The 20,691-nt window shown below is 43.9% G+C and overlaps 1 protein-coding gene across 2 annotated transcripts in view; it reads left to right on the forward strand.

Annotated features, from left to right (window-relative positions):
- The window catches only part of sdad1 (SDA1 domain containing 1), a 92,617-nt gene that overhangs the window by 34,610 nt on the left and 37,316 nt on the right, over window positions 1-20,691 (forward strand). For both annotated transcript variants that reach the window (XM_078544124.1, XM_078544126.1), the window contains exons 7-10: window positions 1,127-1,201; window positions 3,065-3,166; window positions 18,296-18,365; window positions 20,241-20,344. In XM_078544124.1, coding sequence (XP_078400250.1) covers window positions 1,127-1,201; window positions 3,065-3,166; window positions 18,296-18,365; window positions 20,241-20,344 — 351 coding nt within the window. The remainder of the gene's footprint in view (window positions 1-1,126; window positions 1,202-3,064; window positions 3,167-18,295; window positions 18,366-20,240; window positions 20,345-20,691) is intronic.

Consider the following 20,691-nt stretch of genomic DNA (forward strand, 5'->3'; position numbering starts at 1 on the left):
AGATACACAGCTAAACTTAGTCTTACAAAACATCCCCCCAACAAGACTCTCTACTTAATCAGACCCACAAGTAAACACCTTCCAGGCAACCCTCCCTTATAGATATTTAAATATCAATAATCCAGTAATATTACCCAAGGCAAACTGCTGTAGCTTCAATACAGATGACCTGTAACTCTCTTCCACTCTGCTGTGAAAATCCAAACTTCAAAATAAACCTGCTTTTTGTAGCCCAAGACTTTTCTGGCTTGACTGGATGGTTGGTTCAAACTGCCTCCTCTCTTAGCCACAGCTCCAACTGCTACATCTCACAGCTCCAGCTCAACAGCTACAGCCCCCTAAGCTCTCCACAGTAACTCTAAAATACCCTTTTTCCCTTTCGTATCAGGTTCCATTGTTTACATACCTCTTTGAAATTCAAATCAATGTAAGATCTTTCATGTTTCCACCTGGTCTTTGCTTTTGGGTCAATAAAATACAATATCCCCCCTTCTATTTACCTATGGAACTCTTGAAAGATACAAACATGTTTCTTGTCACCTTACTTCCCTTTGACATTCAAACAAACTCTCAACTTATCTAAAAATGCAATCGTTAGATCTAATCTATTTACTTGTACCTCAAACCTAACACCTCTGTCCTTTTAATGTTTTAAACCCCACCCCCCCCAGACACCCTGTCTCCTATTAATCTCTGCCCAGCTTAATTAAATCATAAACACACACACCACACACACACACACATACACACAGCCTTTTCCACAGAATAACACAATATTCCACAAAAATATTTTAAAAAATACATTTCTCACAAATTCTTTTCTGTTTCTTAATTAGTTTGATCTTTCTTGATCTTATGGAATCTTCTTTCTATTAATTTTCTCCACATCTCGTGTTTGATTCTTTTCCGGATGGATCCCATTAGTTCCACTTCCCTCATTCATTTATGCTTTACATTCTAGAACTTGATCATCTTAAGTGTCCATGTTCCAAACTCAAGCGCCAGTGTTCTGGCCTTCTGAGTGGTGACTTGGAAACAAACTGCTGTACGATGGATATAAACTTCAGCATTTTATATTTCACCTTAGCCCTGTAATACAGAAAGGCTTTTGTTTTTATACATGCAGATTTTGGTTGGTGCTCTGAAGTTCTTTCTGGGTAAAGATGAAGATGAGAAAAATGATAGCGATTTGGAATCTGAGGTAAGTCTGAAAATGTTACCCTTGAAGCAGAGAGACGGAGTTAAAGACAGTTTTTCAGAATGATTGGAAGTGGGTAGGGTTCGATTCTGGAACTGCTATTAAATGCACATGTGTGATTTGGATATAGGATGAGAGGGTGCTCTAATATGTAGACAGTACTAAAGTAGGAAGCATAATGAATAGTTCTGGGGACCAAAGGCAGGTGATGTGGAAGAGCAGAAGAATTCAGGTTATTCAGAATTCAGAAGGTTCAGGTTAAAGACATTAAAAGTAACACCAAAATAAGAAATATTAATTTACTGGGGTTTATGCCAAAAGGTATAGAATATGCAAGCTGTGAAGTATGTAAGATTTTAGTATCTCACAGTTAAGAGTGCTGTGTGCAGTTTTAGACTCCACGCTATGGGTGGAACTTTACAGCCCCTCCCGTCGGCGGGATTTTCCGTTCCTGCCGAAGTCAATGGACTTTTGAACGGCTCTCCGTATTTTCCTGTCCCACCCCTGCCGCGCCAGGGCTGTAAAATTCCACACTGTAAGAGTAATATTGAGGCGATAGAGGATACAGTGCAGATGCACTAAAATGCTACCTGGCGTGCGGGAAATGAAATATGAGGAAAGACTTGAAAAACTGGGGCATCTTTGCCTTAGAACAAAGACACTGAAAGAAGGGTTACAAGAGCAAAATAGTGCAGATGCTGGAAAATTAAATTAAAAACAGAAAATGCTGGATGCAGCATCTGTGAGCTGAGAAACACAGAGTCAGCATTTCAGGTCGCCGACCTTTCACCAGAGATGAAGGGGTGATTTAGAGGTATTTACAGAATGATTGACCGAACAGGACAAACTAGTTTCAGTGATTGAGAGGTCCAGAACAAGGGCATATAAATATAATAAGTTTAAGAGACTTAGGTCAGAGATCAGAGGACTCATATTTTAACAGCGACTGACAATGTTAGAAATGCAGGTCCCCTTAAGAGTAAACCAGGGCAGGCTTCAGAGTAAATTGAGAGCAGATGATGCTCATTGAAGCCTGAGTGCAGCTCCCGCAACACAAGAAGCTTGACACCATCCAGGACAAAGCAGTCCACTTGATTGGCATCACATCCACAAACATTCACTCCCTTCACCACCGATGCACAGTAGCAACAGTGTGTACCATCTACAAGATGCACTGCAAGAATTCACCAAGGCTCCTTAAACAGCACCTTCCAAACCCACGACCACTACCAACTAGAAGGACAAGGGCAGCAGACACATCGGAACACCACCACTTGCAAGTTCCCCACCAAGTTCTGACTTGGAAATATTTTACCGTTCTTTCATTGTCGCTGGGTCAAAACCCTGGAACTCTCTTCCTAACAGCACTGTGGGTGTACCTATACCACATGGATGTGCCCACATCCAATGAATGAATAAAAAAACTTAAGAGCTGGGTTTTCCCCCAGTAGGGGGCTTCTTCTGGAGAAGGAATGGATTCAGAAGGGAAGAGCATTTGTACTGAACTATAGTTTAACAATAAAACAGTTGTGAATCTTTTGCTGCCTGATTCGATTAATGAATATCCACTTGTGAAACAGCGAGGAGGGTGAGGCATTACCAGAGTTAGTGATTGTAACCGAGACCATGCCACATTTATAACCAGGATAAATAGATGGTTGACTGAAAGGGATTAACTGGATAGGGAAACAGGGCAGGCACATAGGATTAGGACTGCTGCTTGTGTGGATGATAAACACCAATATGGACTGGTTGGGCCAAACAACAGCCTATATATTTATATATTATGTTTTATAATTTATGTGTAATTCTATGTAAAAGGCAAGAGTGATCTGTTTAATGATTTTATGGACAATTTCTTTGAAGGATGAAGGACCAACAACACGAGATGTAACCTTGAGATATGCAACGGCAAAGAAATCTACAAAAAACAAAAAGAAACTAGAAAAGGCTCTGAAAGTCCTAAAAGTAAGCAATTTGTTTCAGCAGTGAAGTCCCTTTGCTGTTGAGTAATAGCCAATATGGAGATTAGTAATGCCAGCTGTTAAAATTAGATATATTGCATAAAGGAGGAGGAGATGTGTAATTTATTAAACAAGTGTGAGATGTCCCATGCTAGCAATACTGAAGGTATTCTAGGTGAAATCAGCAGTTTGTCTACCAACTTATTCCACTCATTGTGTGCTACTTCCCCCTAATTATGTGCCACTTCTAAGTTTTTTTTTTAATAGAAATGAAGCGGCTTAAAATAAAACCGACTGAGTTCTGCTGTGAGCTGGACACTGGCTTTCACAAGTCTGTGGTGGAACTGAACCCAGTTTCCAGAATTGAAATCCCAGAATTATGCTTCTTGGCTTTAAGGGGAACTTTCATGAAATGCATTTGGCCAGTCTGAACCCATTTCTTGATGGCTTTTTAGCATAAAACTGCTCCTAATTCAGTGCCAGTTGACACTAAATTGGCAGCTACATTCAGATATGCCAGAGGTACGTTGTAGGGAGCAGAGGATGTCACAGTCCTGCACTACTCTTCTGAGGTTGGGGATAATGTACCTTGTTAAGAAAGAATTGACTGAATCAGTAAGGGGTGCACGAGGAGATAGGAGACTACAACAAAAACAGAAATACCTGGAAAAACTCAGCAGGTCTGACAGCATCGGCGGAGAAGAGCAAAGTTGACGTTTCGAGTCCTCATGACCCTTCAACAGAACTAAGTATAAATAGGAAAGGGGTGAAATATAAGCTGGTTGTGGGGGGGGTGGTTGTTGGGACAAGCAAGCAGTGATAGGAGGAGATAACCAAAAGATGTCACAGACAAAAGAACAAAGAGGTGTTGAAGGTGGTGATATTATCTAAAAGAATGTGCTAATTAAGAGTGGAGAGCAGGACAAGCAAGGTAGCTCTAGTGGGGGTGGGGTGAAATAAGCGATGGGTGGAATACATTTAAAAATAATGGAAATAGGTGGGAAAAGAAAAATCTATATAAATTATTGGAAAAAACAAAAGGAAGGGGGAAGAAATGGAAAGGGGGCGGGGATGGAGGAGGGAGTTCAAGATCTAAAGTTGTTGAACTCAATATTCAGTCTGGAAGGCTGTAAAGTGCCTAGTCGGAAGATGAGGTGCTGTTCCTCCGGTTTGCCTTGAGCTTCACTGGAACAATGCAGCAAGCCAAGGACGGACATGTGGGCAAGAGAGCAGGGTGGAGTGTTAAAATGGCAAGCGACAGGGAGGTCTGGGTAATGCTTGCGGACAGACCGAAGGTGTTCCGCAAAGCGGTCACCCAGTCTGCGTTTGGTCTCTCCAATGTAGAGGAAACTGCATTGAAAGCAACGAATGCAGTAGACTAAGTTGGGGGAAATGCAAGTGAAATGCTGCTTCACTTGAAAGAAGTATTTGGGCCCTTGGACGATGAGGAGAGAGGAAGTGAAGGGGCAGGTGTTGCATATTTTGCGTTTGCATGGGGAGGTGCCGTAGGTGGGGGTTTTTGTTGTAGTCTCCTATCTCCTCGTGCACCCCTTACTGATTCAGTCAATTCTCTCTTAACAAGGTACATTATCCCCAACCTCAGAAGAGTAGTGCAGGACTGTGACATCCTCTGCTCCCTACACTGTTGAGGGGGTGATGTAGGAGTGGACCAGGGTGTCACGAAGGGAAGGATCCCTACGGAATGCCGCCGGAGGGGGAGGTGAAGGGAAGATGTGTTTGGTGGTGGCATCATGCTGGAGTTGGCGGAAATGGCGGAGGATGATCCTTTGAATGCGGAAGCTGGTGGGGTGATAAGTGAGGACAAGGGGGACCCTATCATGTTTCTGGGAGGGAGGAGAAGGCGTGAGGCCGGATGCGCGGGAGATGGGCCGGACACGGTTGAGGGCCCTGTCAACTACCATGGGTGGAAAACCTCGGTTAAGGAAGAAGGAGGACATGTCAGAGGAACTGTTTTTGAAGGTAGCATCATCAGGACAGATGCGACGGAGGCAAAGGAACTGAGAGAATGGGATGGAGTCCTTACAGGAAGCGGGGTGTGAGGAGCTGTAGTTGAGGTAGCTGTGGGAGTCGGTAGGCTTGTAATGGATATTGGTGGACAGTCTATCACCAGAAATTGAGACAGAGAGGTCAAGGAAGGGAAGGGAAGTGTCAGAGATGGACCATGTGAAAATGATGGAGGGGTGGAGATTGGAAGCAAAATTAATAAATTTTTCCAGGTCCCGACGATAGCATGAAGCAGCACCGAAGTAATCATTGATGTACCGGAGAAAGAGTTGTGGGAGGGGGCCGGAGTAGGACTGGAACAAGGAATGTTCCACATACCCCATAAAGAGACAGGCATAGCAGGGGCCCATGCGGGTACCCATAGCCACACCTTTTATTTGGAGGAAGTGAGAGGAGTTAAAGGAGAAATTGTTCAGTGTGAGAACAAGTTCAGCCAGACGGAGGAGAGTAGTGGTGGGATGGGGATTGTTCGGGCCTCTGTTCGAGGAAGAAGCTGAGAGCCCTCAGACCATCCCGGTGGGGGATGGAGGTGTAGAGGGATTGGACGTCCATGGTGAAGAGGAGGTGGTTGGGGCCAGGGAACTGGAAATTGTTGATGTGATGTAAGGTGTCAGAGGAATCACGGATGTAGGTCGGAAGGGACTGGACAAGGGGAGAGAGAAGGGAGTCAAGATAGCGAGAAATGAGTTCCGTGGGGCAGGAACAGGCTGACACAATCGGTCTGCCGGGACAGTCCTGTTTGTGGATTTTGGGTAGGAGGTAGAAGCCGGCTGTCCGAGGTTGGGCGACTATCAGGTTGGAAGCTGTGGAAGGAAGATCTCCAGAGGAGATGAGGTCAGTGACAGTCCTGGAAACAATAGCTTGATGTTCAGTGGTGGGGTCATGGTCCAGGGAGAGGTAGGAGGAAGTGTCTGCGAGTTGACGCTCAGCCATAGGAGACTACGGCTGAGTGAGACAGGGACTGAGTGAGTAGCGAATTAGGTTCATGTGGGAATTCTGTGCACGGGGGAGGGGGGAAGAGGTGTAGTATACATAGGAATTATTCTGAGCTAATTTAGAAGGTAGTTAAATTAAGTTAACTAAATAACATAAGTAATAATGACACGACAGGTGTTATGTTGCAACGATGGAAGGTGGGAATTTTGGAGGCCATGGTGATCAATGATGAAGCACGTTTGCAGAAAGTGTAGGCAGCTAGAGGAATTTCGGATCAGGACTATTGTCTGGAAGCCGAACTGCAGGCACTGCGCAGCATAAGAAAGGAGGAGAAATACCTGGATGCTTTGTTCCAGAAGATTGTCACACCCCTTAGAATAGGTTCATTGTTTTGGTCAGCAGTGAGGGACAGGAGGGTGTGACCCTAAGTGAGGCAGGTAAAGGGATTAAGTGAGGCAGGTAAAGGGACCGAACAGACAGTAGTGGAGGAGCCTCAGACTTTACAGTTGTCAAACAGGTTTGAAGTGTTCACAACCTGTGTGGATGAAAGTATGGATGAGCAGACTGGCCATGGCACCACAGCACAAGAAGCCATTCAAATGGGGGAAGCAAGCAGGAATGTAATGATAAAAACAAAAAGCTAAAAGCTACTGCGGATGCTGGAAATCCAAAACAAAAACAGAATTACCTGGAAAAACTCAGCAGGTCTGGCAGCATCGGTGGAGAAGAAATCAGTTAACGTTTCGAGTCTTCATGACCCTTCGGCAGAACTGAGTATAGTTAGGAGAAAGGTGAAATATAAGCTGGTCTAAGGTGGGGGGGCGGGGGGAGAGAAGTTGAGGGTGTGGTGATTGTGGAGATAAGCAAGCAGTGATAGGAGCAGATAATCAAAAGATGTCACAGACAAAAGGATCAAAGAGGTGTTGAAGGTGGTGATATTGTCCAAGAAAAGTGCTAATTAAGAATGGAAGACAGGATACTCAAGGTACAGCTCTAATGGGGGTGGGGTGGAAAGACTAACAAAGTTTTAGTTTTAGATTTAAAAATAATGGAAATAGGTGGGAAAAGAAGAATCTATATAAATTATTGAAAAAAAAAAGGGAGGGGGGAGGAACGGGGTGGGGATGGGGGGAGGGGGAGTTTAAGATCTAAAGTTGTTGAATTCAATATTCAGCCTGGAAGGCTGTAAAGTGCCTAGTCGGAAGATGAGGTGCTGTTCCTCCAGTTTGCGTTGGGCTTCACTGGAACAATGCAGCAAGCCAAGGACAGACATGTGGGCAAGAGAACAGGGTGGAGTGTTAAAATGGCAAGCGACAGGGAGGTTTGGGTCTTTCTTGCAGACAGACCGCAGGTGTTCTGCAAAGCGGTTGCCCAGTTTGCGTTTGGTCTCTCCAATGTAGAGGAGACCGCATTGGGAGCAACGAATGCAGTAGACCAAGTTAGGGGAAATGCAAGTGAAATGCTGCTTCACTTGAAAGGAGTGTTTGGGCCCTTGGACGGTGAGGAGAGAGGAAATGAAGGTGCCGGTGTTGCATCTTCTGCGTGGGCATGGGGAGGTGCCATAGGTGGGGGTTGAGGAGTAGGGGGTGATGGAGGAGTGGACCAGGGTGTCCCGGAGGGAACGATCCCTACGGAATGCCGTCAGGGGGGTGTGAAGGGAAGATGTGTTTGGTGGTGGCATCATGCTGGAGTTGGAGGAAATGGCGGAGGATGATCCTTTGAATGCGGAGGCTGGTGGGGTGATAAGTGAGGACAAGGGGGACCCTATCATGTTTCTAGGGTCCCCTTTGTCCTCACTTATCACCCCACCAGCCTCCGCATTTAAAGGATCATCCTCCGCCATTTCCGCCAACTCCAGCATGATGCCACCACCAAACACATCTTCCCTTCACCCCCACTGACGGCATTCCGTAGGGATCGTTCCCTCCGGGACACCCTGGTCCACTCCTCCATCACCCCCTACTCCTCAACCCCCACCTATGGCACCTCCCCATGCCCACGCAGAAGATGCAACACCTGCCCCTTCACTTCCTCTCTCCTCACCGTCCAAGGGCCCAAACACTCCTTTCAAGTGAAGCAGCATTTCACTTGCATTTCCCCTAACTTAGTCTACTGCATTCGTTGCTCCCAATGCGGTCTCCTCTACATTGGAGAGACCAAACGCAAACTGGGCAACCGCTTTGCAGAACACCTGCGGTCTGTCCGCAAGAAAGACCCAAACCTCCCTGTCGCTTGCCATTTTAACACTCCACCCTGTTCTCTTGCCCACATGTCTGTCCTTAGCTTGCTGCATTGTTCCAGTGAAGCCCAACGCAAACTGGAGGAACAGCACCTCATCTTCCAACTAGGCACTTTACAGCCTTCCGGGCTGAATATTGAATTCAACAACTTTAGATTTTAAACTCCCCCTCCCCCCATCACCGCCCCGTTCCTCCGCCTCCCTTTTTTTTTCAATAATTTATATAGATTCTTCTTTTCCCACCTATTTCCATTATTTTTAAATCTAAAACTAAAACTTTGTTAGTCTTTCCACCCCACCCCCATTAGAGCTGTACCTTGAGTATCCTGTCTTCCATTCTTAATTAGCACTTTTCTTGGACAATATCACCACCTTCAACACCTCTTTGATCCTTTTGTCTGTGACATCTTTTGATTATCTGCTCCTATCACTGCTTGCTTATCTCCACAATCACCACACCCTCAACTTCTCTCCCCCCGCCCCCCCACCTTAGACCAGCTTATATTTCACCTTTCTCCTAACTATACTCAGTTCTGCCGAAGGGTCATGAAGACTCGAAACGTTAACTGATTTCTTCTCCACCGATGCTGCCAGGAATGTAATGATATTCAGGGACAGTGTAGTGAGGGGAATTGACACTGTTTTGTGCAGCAAAGAGCGAGAGTCCAGAAGGCTGTGTTGCCTGGCCAGTGCCAGGGTTCAGGACATTTGCTCAGGGCTGGAAAGGAACTTGCAGTTGGAGAGGGAGGATCCAGTTGTCATGGTTCACGTTGGTACTAAGGACATGGCAAGACAAGGAAAGAGATTCTGCATAGCCAGAATAAGAAGCTAGGTACCAAATTATGAAGCAGAGACTCAAAGGTAATAATCTCTGTTACCTGAGCTACGTGCAAATTGGCATAGGGCAAATAAGATTAGAGCGATGAATGTGTGGCTTAAAGACAGATGGGGGAGAAGTGGGTTCTGGTTCGTGGGGTACTGGCTCAGTACTGGGGAAAGTGGGGGCTGTACCGTTGGGACAGTCTCCACCTGAACCGTGCTGGGACCAAAGTTCTAGTGAGCCGCTTCACTAGGGTAGAGAGGGCTTTAAACTAAACAAGGTGGAGGGTGAGGCTTCAATTTTGGGTAGATTTAGCAAATTAAAGGGTAGAGTAAAGGCAGGAGAGCAAAATAGAAATATGGGAAATAAGGGTCAGAAAATGAAAGGAAGGGACAGAGAGAAAAAACCTAAGAATACACTAACAGTCAAGACGAGATGTTACAAAGATAACAAAAAGTCAAAACTAAAGACAAAACTGTCTGCACTGGAGTGCTGCTTTGGGCTGCATTAGAGTGTTTCAGTTGGAGTTTGCTGAGAGAGGGAAGGAGGGATGCTTTCATTTTCAATCTATTCTCAGTAAGAAGAGCGGCAGCCTTGCTAAGTAGGACCTGGTAAATATTTCTTCTGTCCTTGATGTTTTCTAAACTAGAGGAAGCAAAAGGAGTAATTTAAGGGTAAATCATGACAGGGCAGCTCGGCCAAGTGGAATGCTCCTTCTATGCAAGGTGGGAAGCCAGGGACATTTCCAGTGTCCAGGGCGACCATGTGTGCAGGAAGTGTCTCCAGCTGCAGCTACTCGAAATCCATGGCCAGAATTTTTGCCGCGTGTCGTTTAGATTTTCAGTTTGGTGGGTGCGCAGCCAAGTCAGCTGCGCACCCGCCGAACTGTCAAAGGCCTGTTAAAAACTAAGTGAACTAATAAACTGAGCTGGCTGTCCAACCTTAAGGTTGGCGGGCAAGCAAAGAGCCCAGGCAGCCTTCACATTTCTCATGGAACCTCATTCACAGGTGGGATGAGGTTTCATGAAGTGTTTAAAAATTGAATAAAAAATTTTTTAAAAATTCATTGACATGTCTCAGCTCTTGTGACACTGTCACATGAGGGGACATATTTTAAAATATTTCAATTTCTTTGTTTAGATGTTTAAAACTTAAACTAATCTCCCTGAGGCACCTCTGTGCCTCAGGGAGATTTCTGCACTCTTTCGCGCACATGCGTGAAAGAGCGTAGGCCCTGACTCGGAACCCCTCCCCGCCCGCACAGGGAGCGCTCAGCGCTTCTGGGTGCGCGTCATGCTGGGCAGGCCTTAATTGGCCTGCCCACATTTAAAGGCAGCACGGACCTGATCGGCGTGTTCCCGCCTACCCCCACAAACCCCCCCCCAACGGGGGAAAATTCTACTCCATGTTTTGGAGCTGCAGCTGGAGTCACTGTGGCGCATCCGCAATGGTGAGATCTTTATGGATAGCATGTACAATGAGGTGGTCACACCACAGGTAAAGAGCGCACAGGCAGAAAGGGAATGGGTGACCAGACAGAGTAAAAGGATTAGCCAGGTAGTGCAGGAGTCCCCTGAGTCCACCTCCCTCTCCAACGGATTTTCTGTTCTGGAGCTGGGGTACGTGGTTTCTCAGGGGAATGCAACTAGAGCCAAGTTCCTGGCACCAGGAGTGGCTCAATTGCACAGAGGTGGGTGGAAAAGAGTGGGAGAGCAATAGTGAATAGGGGATTCTATCGTAAGGGGAACAGATAGACATTTCTGCGCCCACTCAGGCCACCCCACCCCAGAATGGTATGTTACCTCCCTGGTGCCAGGGTCAAGGATGTCACTGAGCAGCTGAAGGGGGAGGGTGAACAGCCAGAGGCCGTGGTCCATTTCGGTTCCAGCGACATGGGTAAAAAGAGGGATGAAGTCTTCAAAGCAGACTATAGGGTGCTAGGAAATAAATTAAAAAGCAGGACCTCAAAGATAGGAATCTCAGAATTACTCTCAGTGCCGCATGCCAGCAAGATCAGTAATAGGAGAATGGACCAGATGAAAACATGGCTAGAGAGATAGTGTAGGAGGGAGGGATTTAGATTCCTGAGGCATTGGGACCGATCCTGGGGAAGATGGAACCCGTACAAGCTTGCACAGATTGCACCCCAGCAGTACAGGGACCAATATCCTCGCAGGGATTTTTGCTAGTACTGTGGGGAAGGGTTGAAACGAGATTGGCAGGGGTGGGAACCTGAGTGGGGAGACACGAGAGGGAAACAAAGAGATGGGAATGAAAGACAGAAAAGTAGAAAGCAAAAGTGGAAGGCAGAGGAAACAGGGGCTAGCAGCAAATAGGGCCATAGTACAAGAACATTGTGTAATAATGTTAAAAAGAAAAGTCTAAAAACACTATCTGAATACACAGAGCATTCGCAATAAGGTAGCCGAATTAAAAGCGCAAATAGGTGTAAACGGGTATGATATGATTGCAGTCACAGAGACATGGTTGCTGAGTGACCAAGACTGGGAACTGAATATCCAAGGGTAGTCGATATTTAGGACGGACAGGCAAAAAGGAAAAGGATGTGGCGTAGTGTTGTTAAGGATGAAATCAGTGCGATAGTGAGAGAAGATATTGGCTCTCAAAATCTAGATGTAGAATCAGTCTAGGTGGAGCTAAGAAGCAACAGGGGGCGGAAAACATTAGTGGGAGTTGTCTGTAGGCCTCCAAGTAGTGGTAGGGTTAGGGGGTGGCACTAAACAGGAAATTAGAGATGAGTGTAACAAAGGTGCTACAGTAATCATGGGTGACTTTAATCTACAAATAGACTGGGCAAACGAAATTAGCAATAATACTGTGACGGATGAATTCCTGGAGTGTGTACGAGATGGATTTCTAGTCCAGTATATTGAGGAACCGACTAGGAAATAAGCTATCCTAGATTTGGTATTGTGCATTGAGAAGGGATTAATTAATAATCTTGTTGTGCGGGGTCCTTTAGGGAACAGTGACCATAACATGATAGAATTCTTCATTAGGATAGAAAGTGAAGTAGTCCGATCTGAAACTAGGGTCCTAAATCTTAGCAAAGAAAACTACGAAGGTATGAGGCGTAAATTGGTTAAGGAACAAATGTATTCATTACAACAGTTATACATTCCTTTCTGGGGCAAGAACACATCAGGAAAAGCAGCCCAACCTTGGCTAACAAAATAAACTAAGGATAGTATTAGATCCAAAGAGGAGCCACGTGAAGTTGCTAGAAAAGTAGCAAGCCTGAGGATTGGGAACAATTTAGAATTCAACAAAGGAGGACCAAGAGATTGATTGATTAAGAGGAGAAAAATAGCGTATGAGAGTAAACTTGCAAGGAACATAAAAGCAAACTGTAAAAGCTTCTATAAGTTTGTAAAAAGAAAAAGATTAGTGAAGATAAACTTATGTCTCTTACAGTCCGAAATGGGAGAATTTATAATAGAGAACAAGGAAATAGCAAAGCAATTAAACAACTACTTTAGTTCTGTCTTCATGGAGGAAGACACAGATAACTTCCCAGAAATAATAGGAAACCAAGGGTCTAGTGAGAAGGAAGACTTGAAGGAAATTAGTATTACTAAAACAATAGTGCTGGAGAAATTAATGTGATTGAAAGCCAATAAATCCCCAGGGCCCGATCAAATATATCTCGGGTGGCCATGAAAATAGTGGATGCGTTGGATGTCATCTTCCTAAATTCTGTAGATTCTTGAACAGTCCCAGCAAATTGGAGGGTGGAAAGTGTAACCCCGCTATTTGAAAAAGCAGGGAGGGAGAACAGTGAATTACAGACCAGTTAGCCTAACATCAGTCTATTATAAAGGATGTGATAACAGGACATTTAGAAATTATCAGTGGGATTAGACAATTCAACGTGGATTTATGAAAGGGAAATCATGTTTGACAAACCTACTGGGGTTTTTTGAGGACATAACTAGCAGAATAGATAAGGGAGAACCAGTAGATGTGGTGTATTTGAATTTTCAGAAAGCTTTTGATAAAGTCCCACATAGGTTAGTGTGCAAAATTAAAGCACATGGGATTGGGAGTAATATATTGGCATGGATTGAGTATTGGTTAGCAGACAGGAAACAGAGAGTAGGAATAAACCGGCCTTTTTCGGAGTGGCAGGCGGTGACCAGTGGGGTACCACAGAGATCAGTGCTGGGGTACCACAGAGATCAGTGTTAGGGCCCCAGCTATTCATAATATATATATATATATATATATAATGATTTGTATGAGGGAAGCAAACGTAATATTTCCAAGTTCGCTGACGACACAAAACTTGGTGGGAATGTGAGCGATGAGCAGGATGTTAAGAGGCTTCAAGGCGATTTAGACAGGTTGAGTGAGTGGGCAAATACATGGCAGATGCAGTATAACGTGGATAAGTGTGAAGTTATCCACTTCAGTAGGAAAAACAGAATGGCAGAGTATTATTTAAATGGTGATAAATTGGGAAATATTGATGTACAAAGGGACCTGGGTGTCCTTGTACACCAATCACTGGAAGCAAGCGTGCAGGTGCAGCAAACAGTTAAGAAGGCAAATGTTGGCCTTCATTGCGAGAGGACTTGAGTACAGGAGCAAGGATGCCTTACTGCAGATATACAGGACCTTGGTGAGACCACATCTGGAATATTGTGTGCAGTTTTGGTCTTACCTAAGAAAGGATACACTTGCCATAGAGGGAGTACAGCGAAGGTTCACCAGACTGATTCCTGGACTGGCAGAATTGTCGTATGAGGAGAGGTTGGGCTGACTAGGCCTGTATTCACTGGAGTTTAGAAGAATGAGAGGGGATCTCATTGAAACGTATAAAATTCTGACAGGGCTGGACAGACTGGATGCAGGGATGCTGTTTCCTCAGGCTGGGATGTCTAGAGCAAAGGGTCACAGTCACAGGATATTGGGTAGACCATTTAGGACTGAGATGAGAAGAAACTGCTTCACTCAGAGGGTGGTGAACCTGTGGAATTCTCTACCACAGAAGACTGTTGAGGCCAAGTCATTGAATATATTTAAGAAGGAAATGAGATAGATTTCTGGACTCTAAAGGCATTCAAGGGGTATGGGGAGAGCGCGGGAGTATGGCGTTGAGATAGAGGATCAGCCATGATCATACTGAATGGTGGAGCAGGTTCGAGGGGCCTCGTGGTCTCCTCATGCTCCTATTTTCTATGTTTCTGTGTTTCTATATAAAGGCTCTATATCTTAATGCGCGTAGCATTCATAACAAAGTAAATGAATTGATAGCGCACATTGAAGTAAATAAATATGATTTGATAGCCGTTACATAGACATAGCTGCAGAATGACAAGGATTGGGTCCTGAATATTGAGAGGTATATGACATTCAAGAAGAATCGGAAGCTAGGTAAAGGTGGAAGGGTAGCACTGTTAATCAAGGATGGCATTGGTGCAGTATTTAGAGATGACCTTGATTAATGAGATCAGGATATAGAATCGGTTGGGAGGAGATGAGCAATAGTTGGGGAAAGAAGTCATTTGTGGGCATGGTCTACATGCCCCTAACAGTAACCACAATGTAGGACAAAGTATACAAGAAGAAATATTGGGTGCTTTTGATTAGGGACGGCAATAATCATAGGTGACTTTAATCTGCATATAAACTGGAAAAATCAGATTGGCAGCAGAAGCCTGGATGAGGAGTTCATAGAATGCTTTCGAGATGGTTTCTCAGAGCAGCATGTTCTGGAATCAACCAGGGAGCAGGTTATATTAGACTTGGTATTGTGTAATGTGATAGGATTAATTCATGACCTCAGGGTAAAGGCACCCCTAGGTAGCAGTGACCACAATATGATTGAATTTTACATCCAGTTTGAAAGGGAGAAGAGTGTATCTAAGACTAGTATTTTAAGTTTAAATAAGGGCAGTTATGTGGGCATGAAAGCTGAGCTAGCTGAAGTTCACTGCGATACTAGGCTAGAGGATAGATCAATCGAAAAGCAGTGGAAAACATTTAAGGGGATTTTTCAAAATACTTAGAATAAGTATATTCCTGTTGTGAAGAAGAATTCTAAGGGGAGGACCCACCATCTGTGATTAACTAAAGTTAAGGAAAGCATCAAACTTAAGAAAAAAGCATATAACTGTGCAAAGATGAGTGTCAGGTCAGATGATTGGTCAGAATATAAAGAATGGCAGAGAATGACTAAAAGATTATAATCAGTAGAAAGAAATTGGGCATGAGAGGAAGCTAGCTAGAAATGTAAAAAAGGACAACAAGTTTCTACAGGTACAGTATTTGAAAAAGAAGAATAAGTAAAGTGAGTGTTAGTCCTCTAGAGAGTGACAATGGGGAGTTAATAGTAGATAATAAAGAAATGGCAGATGAAATGAACAAATATTTTGCTTGTTTTCACTATGGAGGATACAAAAACATTCCAGTAATAGCTGTAAATCAGGAGGTGGAAGGGAGAGAGGAACTTGGTGAAATTACAATCACTAGGGAAGTTGTGCTGAACAAACTGTCAGGGCTGCAGGCTGACAAGTCTCCAGGTCTCAATGGACTTCATCTTAGGGTCTTAAAAGAGGTGGCTAATGAAGTAGTAGATGCATTGGTGTTAATTTTCCAAAAATTGCGAGATTCTGGAAAGGTTCCATCAGACTGGAAAGTAGCAAATATAACCCCTCTATTCAAGAAGGGAGGAAGGCAGAAAACAGGAAACAATGGACCAGTTAGCTTGATGCCTGTTGCAGGAAAGGTGTTAGAATCAATCATTAAGGAAGTTATAGCTGGGCACTTGGAAGAGGCAAAGTAATCGGGAAGAGTTGCCATGGTTTTGTGAAAGGGAAATCATGTTTAACCAACTTATCGGAGCTCTTTGAAGAAGTTACATGTACTGTGGTTAAAGGACAGCCTGTAGATGTACTGTCTTTGGATTTCCAGAAGGCATTTGATGAGGTGCTACACCAAAGGTTATTATGGAAAATAAAAGCTCATTATGTAGGGAGTAACATATTAGCATGGATAAAATATTGGCTGGCTGGTAGAAAACGGACAGTATGCATAAATGGGTCTTTTTCTGATTGGCAGAGTGTGACAAGTGGAGTCCCGCAGGGGTCTGTGCTGGGGCCTCAACTTTTTACAACTTATATCAATGACTTGGATGAGGGGAGCGAAGGCATAGTAGCTAAATTTGCAGATGACACAAAAATACGTAGGAAAGTATGTTGTGAAAAGGACAAGGAGGTTGCAGGCAGATATAGATAGGTTGAGTGAATGGGCAAAAATCTGGCAGACGGAATATAATGTTGGAAAATGTGGGGCAGAATTTTGCCCTTGATGGGCGGGTGGACCCGACCAACTCAGCGGCAGGCGGGCAGCCGGTCGCCGCCGCCGAAACGGGCCCCGCTGCCATTTTAAGTGGGCGGGCCAATTAAGGCCTGCCCAGCGTGTCGCCTGACAGGAAGTGCTATGCACTTCCTGTGCGGGCGGGGGAGGGATTCCCCAACTGCGAGAGTGCGCTCTTTTGCACATGCGCGTAAAAGAGCGCACATCTCCCTAAGGCAAAGTGCTGCCTCAGGCAGATCACTGAAAGGCTGGCAAAATAAAAAAATAGAACAATAAAAAATTCATTAACATGTCCCCCTCATGTGAAAATGTCACACGAGATGGGACATGTTAATGAAATAAACAAAAACTTTATTATAAACGTTTTTAAAACTGCTATCAAACCTCATCCCATCACTGGATGGGCTTTGTAAAAAAAATCACTTACCTGCCTGCCCATTGGGCCTGTGCGCCAAGCCAAAGTTCGCATGGGCCCCTCAAAATCCTGTTCCATTGAAGAGTTAATGGACTTAACAAGGCCTGTAATTAATGGCGGGCGTGCATCCCGCTGCCTAGCGTGCCCGCCGACCGAAATATCGCGATGCTGCGCGCTGACATCGGGATGCTCATGACGTTAGTGCACGATATTTTAAGCCCTGCTGTGCGGACTCCGCCACCCGCACGCCAGCCAGAAGATTCTGCCCATGAAGTTGTTCATTTCGGCAGGACGTATAAAAAAGCAGAGTATTACTTAAACAGCAAACGACTGCAGAATTCCGAGCTGCAGAGGGATCTAGGTGTTCTAATGCACGAGTCTCAAAAGGTTAGCATGCAGGTACAGCAAGTAACTAAGAAGACTAATGGAATGCTGTCCTTTTTTATGAGAGGAATTGAGCATAAAAGTAAGGATGTTATACCTCAGTTATACAGGGCATTGGTGAGACCACATTTCAAATACTGTGTGCAGTTTCGGTCTCCTTATTTAAGGAAGAATGTAAATGTATTGGAGGCAGTTTTGGAGAGGTTTACTAGATTGATACCTGGAACGATTGAGTTGTCTTATGAGGAAAGGTTGGACAGACTGGGCTTGTTTCCACTGGAGTTTAGAAGAACGAGGGGTGATTTGATTGAAGTATACAAGATCCTGAACAATCTTGACAAGGTGGGCGTGGAAAGCATGTTTCCTCTTGCTGGTCCAAAACTAAGGGTACTGTTTTAAAGTTAGGGGTCACCCTTTTAGAACAGAGATAAGGAGAAATGTTTTCTCTGAGGGTCGTGCGACTTTGGAACTCTGCCTCCGAAGGCGGTAGAGGCAGGGTCATTCAATATTTTTAAGGCGGAGGTAGATAGATTCTTGTTAGGCAAGAGAATTAAAGGTTATCAGGAGTAGATGTGAATGTGGAATTCAAAACGGAAACAGGTCAGCCATGATCTTATTGAATGGCAGAGCAGGCTCAAGGGACCGAATGGTTCATTTCTGCTCCTATTTTATATGTTTGTATGTATGTTCGTCATTCTGACACAGGCTTTCCAATGGGAAGATGTTAGATTTTCCAATACTGGAATCCCTCACCTCAATGAGCACAAGAAGTGTCAAAATCAAAAAAGGAAAGGAAAATTGTGTAAACTTTCTAATTAAACTACATGTTGATTATACTTACTAAAGAGCAATAAACATCCCAAGAATCCTTTTATTTTTGTGTATGGGCTCCTTTCTAAAGGCCCATGATTTTAGGCTTGCTATTAACTAAAAGAGTTTCTGTTTCTAGACATAATTTACCTTTTTTATACAGAAACATAAAAAGAAGAAAAAGGCAGAAGTATTTAATTTTTCAGCTATTCACCTGATTCATGATCCACAAGGTAAGAAATTAACTTGACTTCAATTTATTGCAAACAGTCACGACAAGGTTAACTATTTCCAAATGAAGATTCTGTCTCAATGTTTCTCCCCTTGTTGCTTGTGAAACAATTGACTCTCTCATTTTGCTGCAATCCAATTGGCCAGTCGTTGTTGTCTAGTAGCATTCTCTAAGTAATTATCATTATATTCATCTTGTAAATGTTATTAGTGAACACTGAAAGGCTATTTGACTGTGTGGAACAACGTGATCCCCTGTCCTTGAGTGGTATTGTGATATGGGTCACCAAATAGCAACCATGAGTAGTAACCATTGTTGATGTGCTCTCCCCAAATCCAGGAGCACTTGTGGACAACTGTAGTGACCTTACTATTGTCCCAGCTGAGATCTGTGATTTTTTTTAGGTTTATTCAATTCGTAGCACAGACATTACCTCAGACCCATCAGGTTTCTGAGAGTTCATTTGCTCCCTGGGATTTTAAGAATTGAATAATAAGCAGTTGTGTACAGTTTCAGAAATAGGGGAAGGCTATTAGTGCCAACCAGTTTGTCCCTTTCTGACAAAAATCAGTTGGTTCTATGTATAATAATTTTTCCCCAAATGTCTTTTCTACTCATTTTCAGATACAGTCATTGTCATTTGATAGGGCACTTAAATATTTGCCTCATGCCTTTTGTGGTTCTAAGTTGAGAATCCATTAGATGTTAATGTCACAAATTAGCTACTGCCCATGAGATGGCTTTAGTCCATCAAACTGTTGGTAATGCTGTTCTTTATAGAGAGAAAAACTTCAACATCTGGAATAGAAGTACCTCTCTTTCTGGCTGATTTACGTTATAGATTTGGAAGCTGTGCATTCTCAAGTAGAATTCATGGAAATGGAAACTTGGTCTAGTTTCTTGGGTCTAAACAATCTAGAAACAATTCTAAGATTAAAAGCAAAATACTGCGGATGCTGGAAATCTAGAACAAAACAAAAATACCTGGAAAAACTCAACAGGTCTGACAGCATCTGCGGAGAGGAATACAGTTGATGTTTCGAGTCCGTATGACCCTTCATCAGAACTAAGGAAATAGAGAAATAAGGTGAAATATAATCTGGCAGAGTGGGGTGGGACAGGTAGAGGTGGGTAGGGGGCCAGTGATAGGTGGAGGCCTAGAAGAGATTGCCAAAGATGTCATAGACAAAAGGACAAAGGGGTGTTGACGGCGGTGATATTATCTAAGAAATGTGCTAATGGGGACATTAAGGGTAGCAAGCAGGACAAGCTAGTGGCAGATGGCCCTAGTGGGGGTGGGGTGGGGTGGGGGGAAGGGATCGAAATGGGCTAAAAGGTGGAAATGAAACAATAGATCGAAATAAATTTAAAAATAGGTGAGAAAAGAAAAATAAATTTGTAAAAAATTATAAATTATTGGAAAAAGAGGGATCAGAAAGTGGGTGGGGATGGAGGAGAGAGTTCATGATTTGAAATTGCTGAACTCAGTATTAAGTCCAGAAGGCTGTAAAGTGCCTAGTCGGAAGATGAGGTGCTGTTCCTCCGGTTTGCGTTGAGCTTCACTGGAACATTGTAGCAGGCCAAGGATGGGCACGTGGGCATGAGAGCAGGGTGGTGTGTTGAAATGGCAAGCAACAGGGAGGTCTGGGTCATGCTTGCGGACAGACCAAAGGTGTTCCGCAAAGCAGTCATCCAGTCTGCGTTTGGTCTTGCAGTTGCATGGGAAGAGGGGGTTGAGGTGTAGGGGGTGATGGAGGAGTGGATCAGGGTGTCCCGGAGGGAACGATCCAAACAATTCTACATCTGTCCCTGGTTGGTCGAAATTTACTTTAACCTGTGTCACTTGATGAAAGTTTTATGATTCACTTTGCTACAGGTTTTGCAGAAAAGCTTTTCAAACATTTGGAAGATTCTAAGGAAAGATTTGAAGTTAAGATGATGATGATGGATCTAATATCAAGATTGATTGGAATTCACGAGGTAAATTTATTTTAACCCCTTTTAAACAAAGTTTTACTTAAGTAATTCCTTGGCAGTACCGTTCAAATTATTTATGGATTCCAAAGGAAACCAAGTTGCAATAGTGTTAAATAACCAAATGTGCAGCACTAGCAATCATTATGGTACCACTAGGCCATAATGGAGGATTTTCAGACTTCAGTGATTCATTGATACTATCCTTGCCTCTGAATCAGAAGCTGTGGGTTTAAGCCACATTCCAATACTTGAGCATATGATCTAGGATGGCGCTGCTTGCAGCAATGAAGTTGTGTTCTATTGTCAAAAGTGCCATCCTTTGGATGAGACATTAAACTGAGGATATAAAA

The sequence above is a fragment of the Cetorhinus maximus genome, chromosome 1 (genome assembly GCF_964194155.1).
Source record: "Cetorhinus maximus chromosome 1, sCetMax3.hap1.1, whole genome shotgun sequence".
Taxonomy (NCBI): domain Eukaryota; kingdom Metazoa; phylum Chordata; class Chondrichthyes; order Lamniformes; family Cetorhinidae; genus Cetorhinus; species Cetorhinus maximus.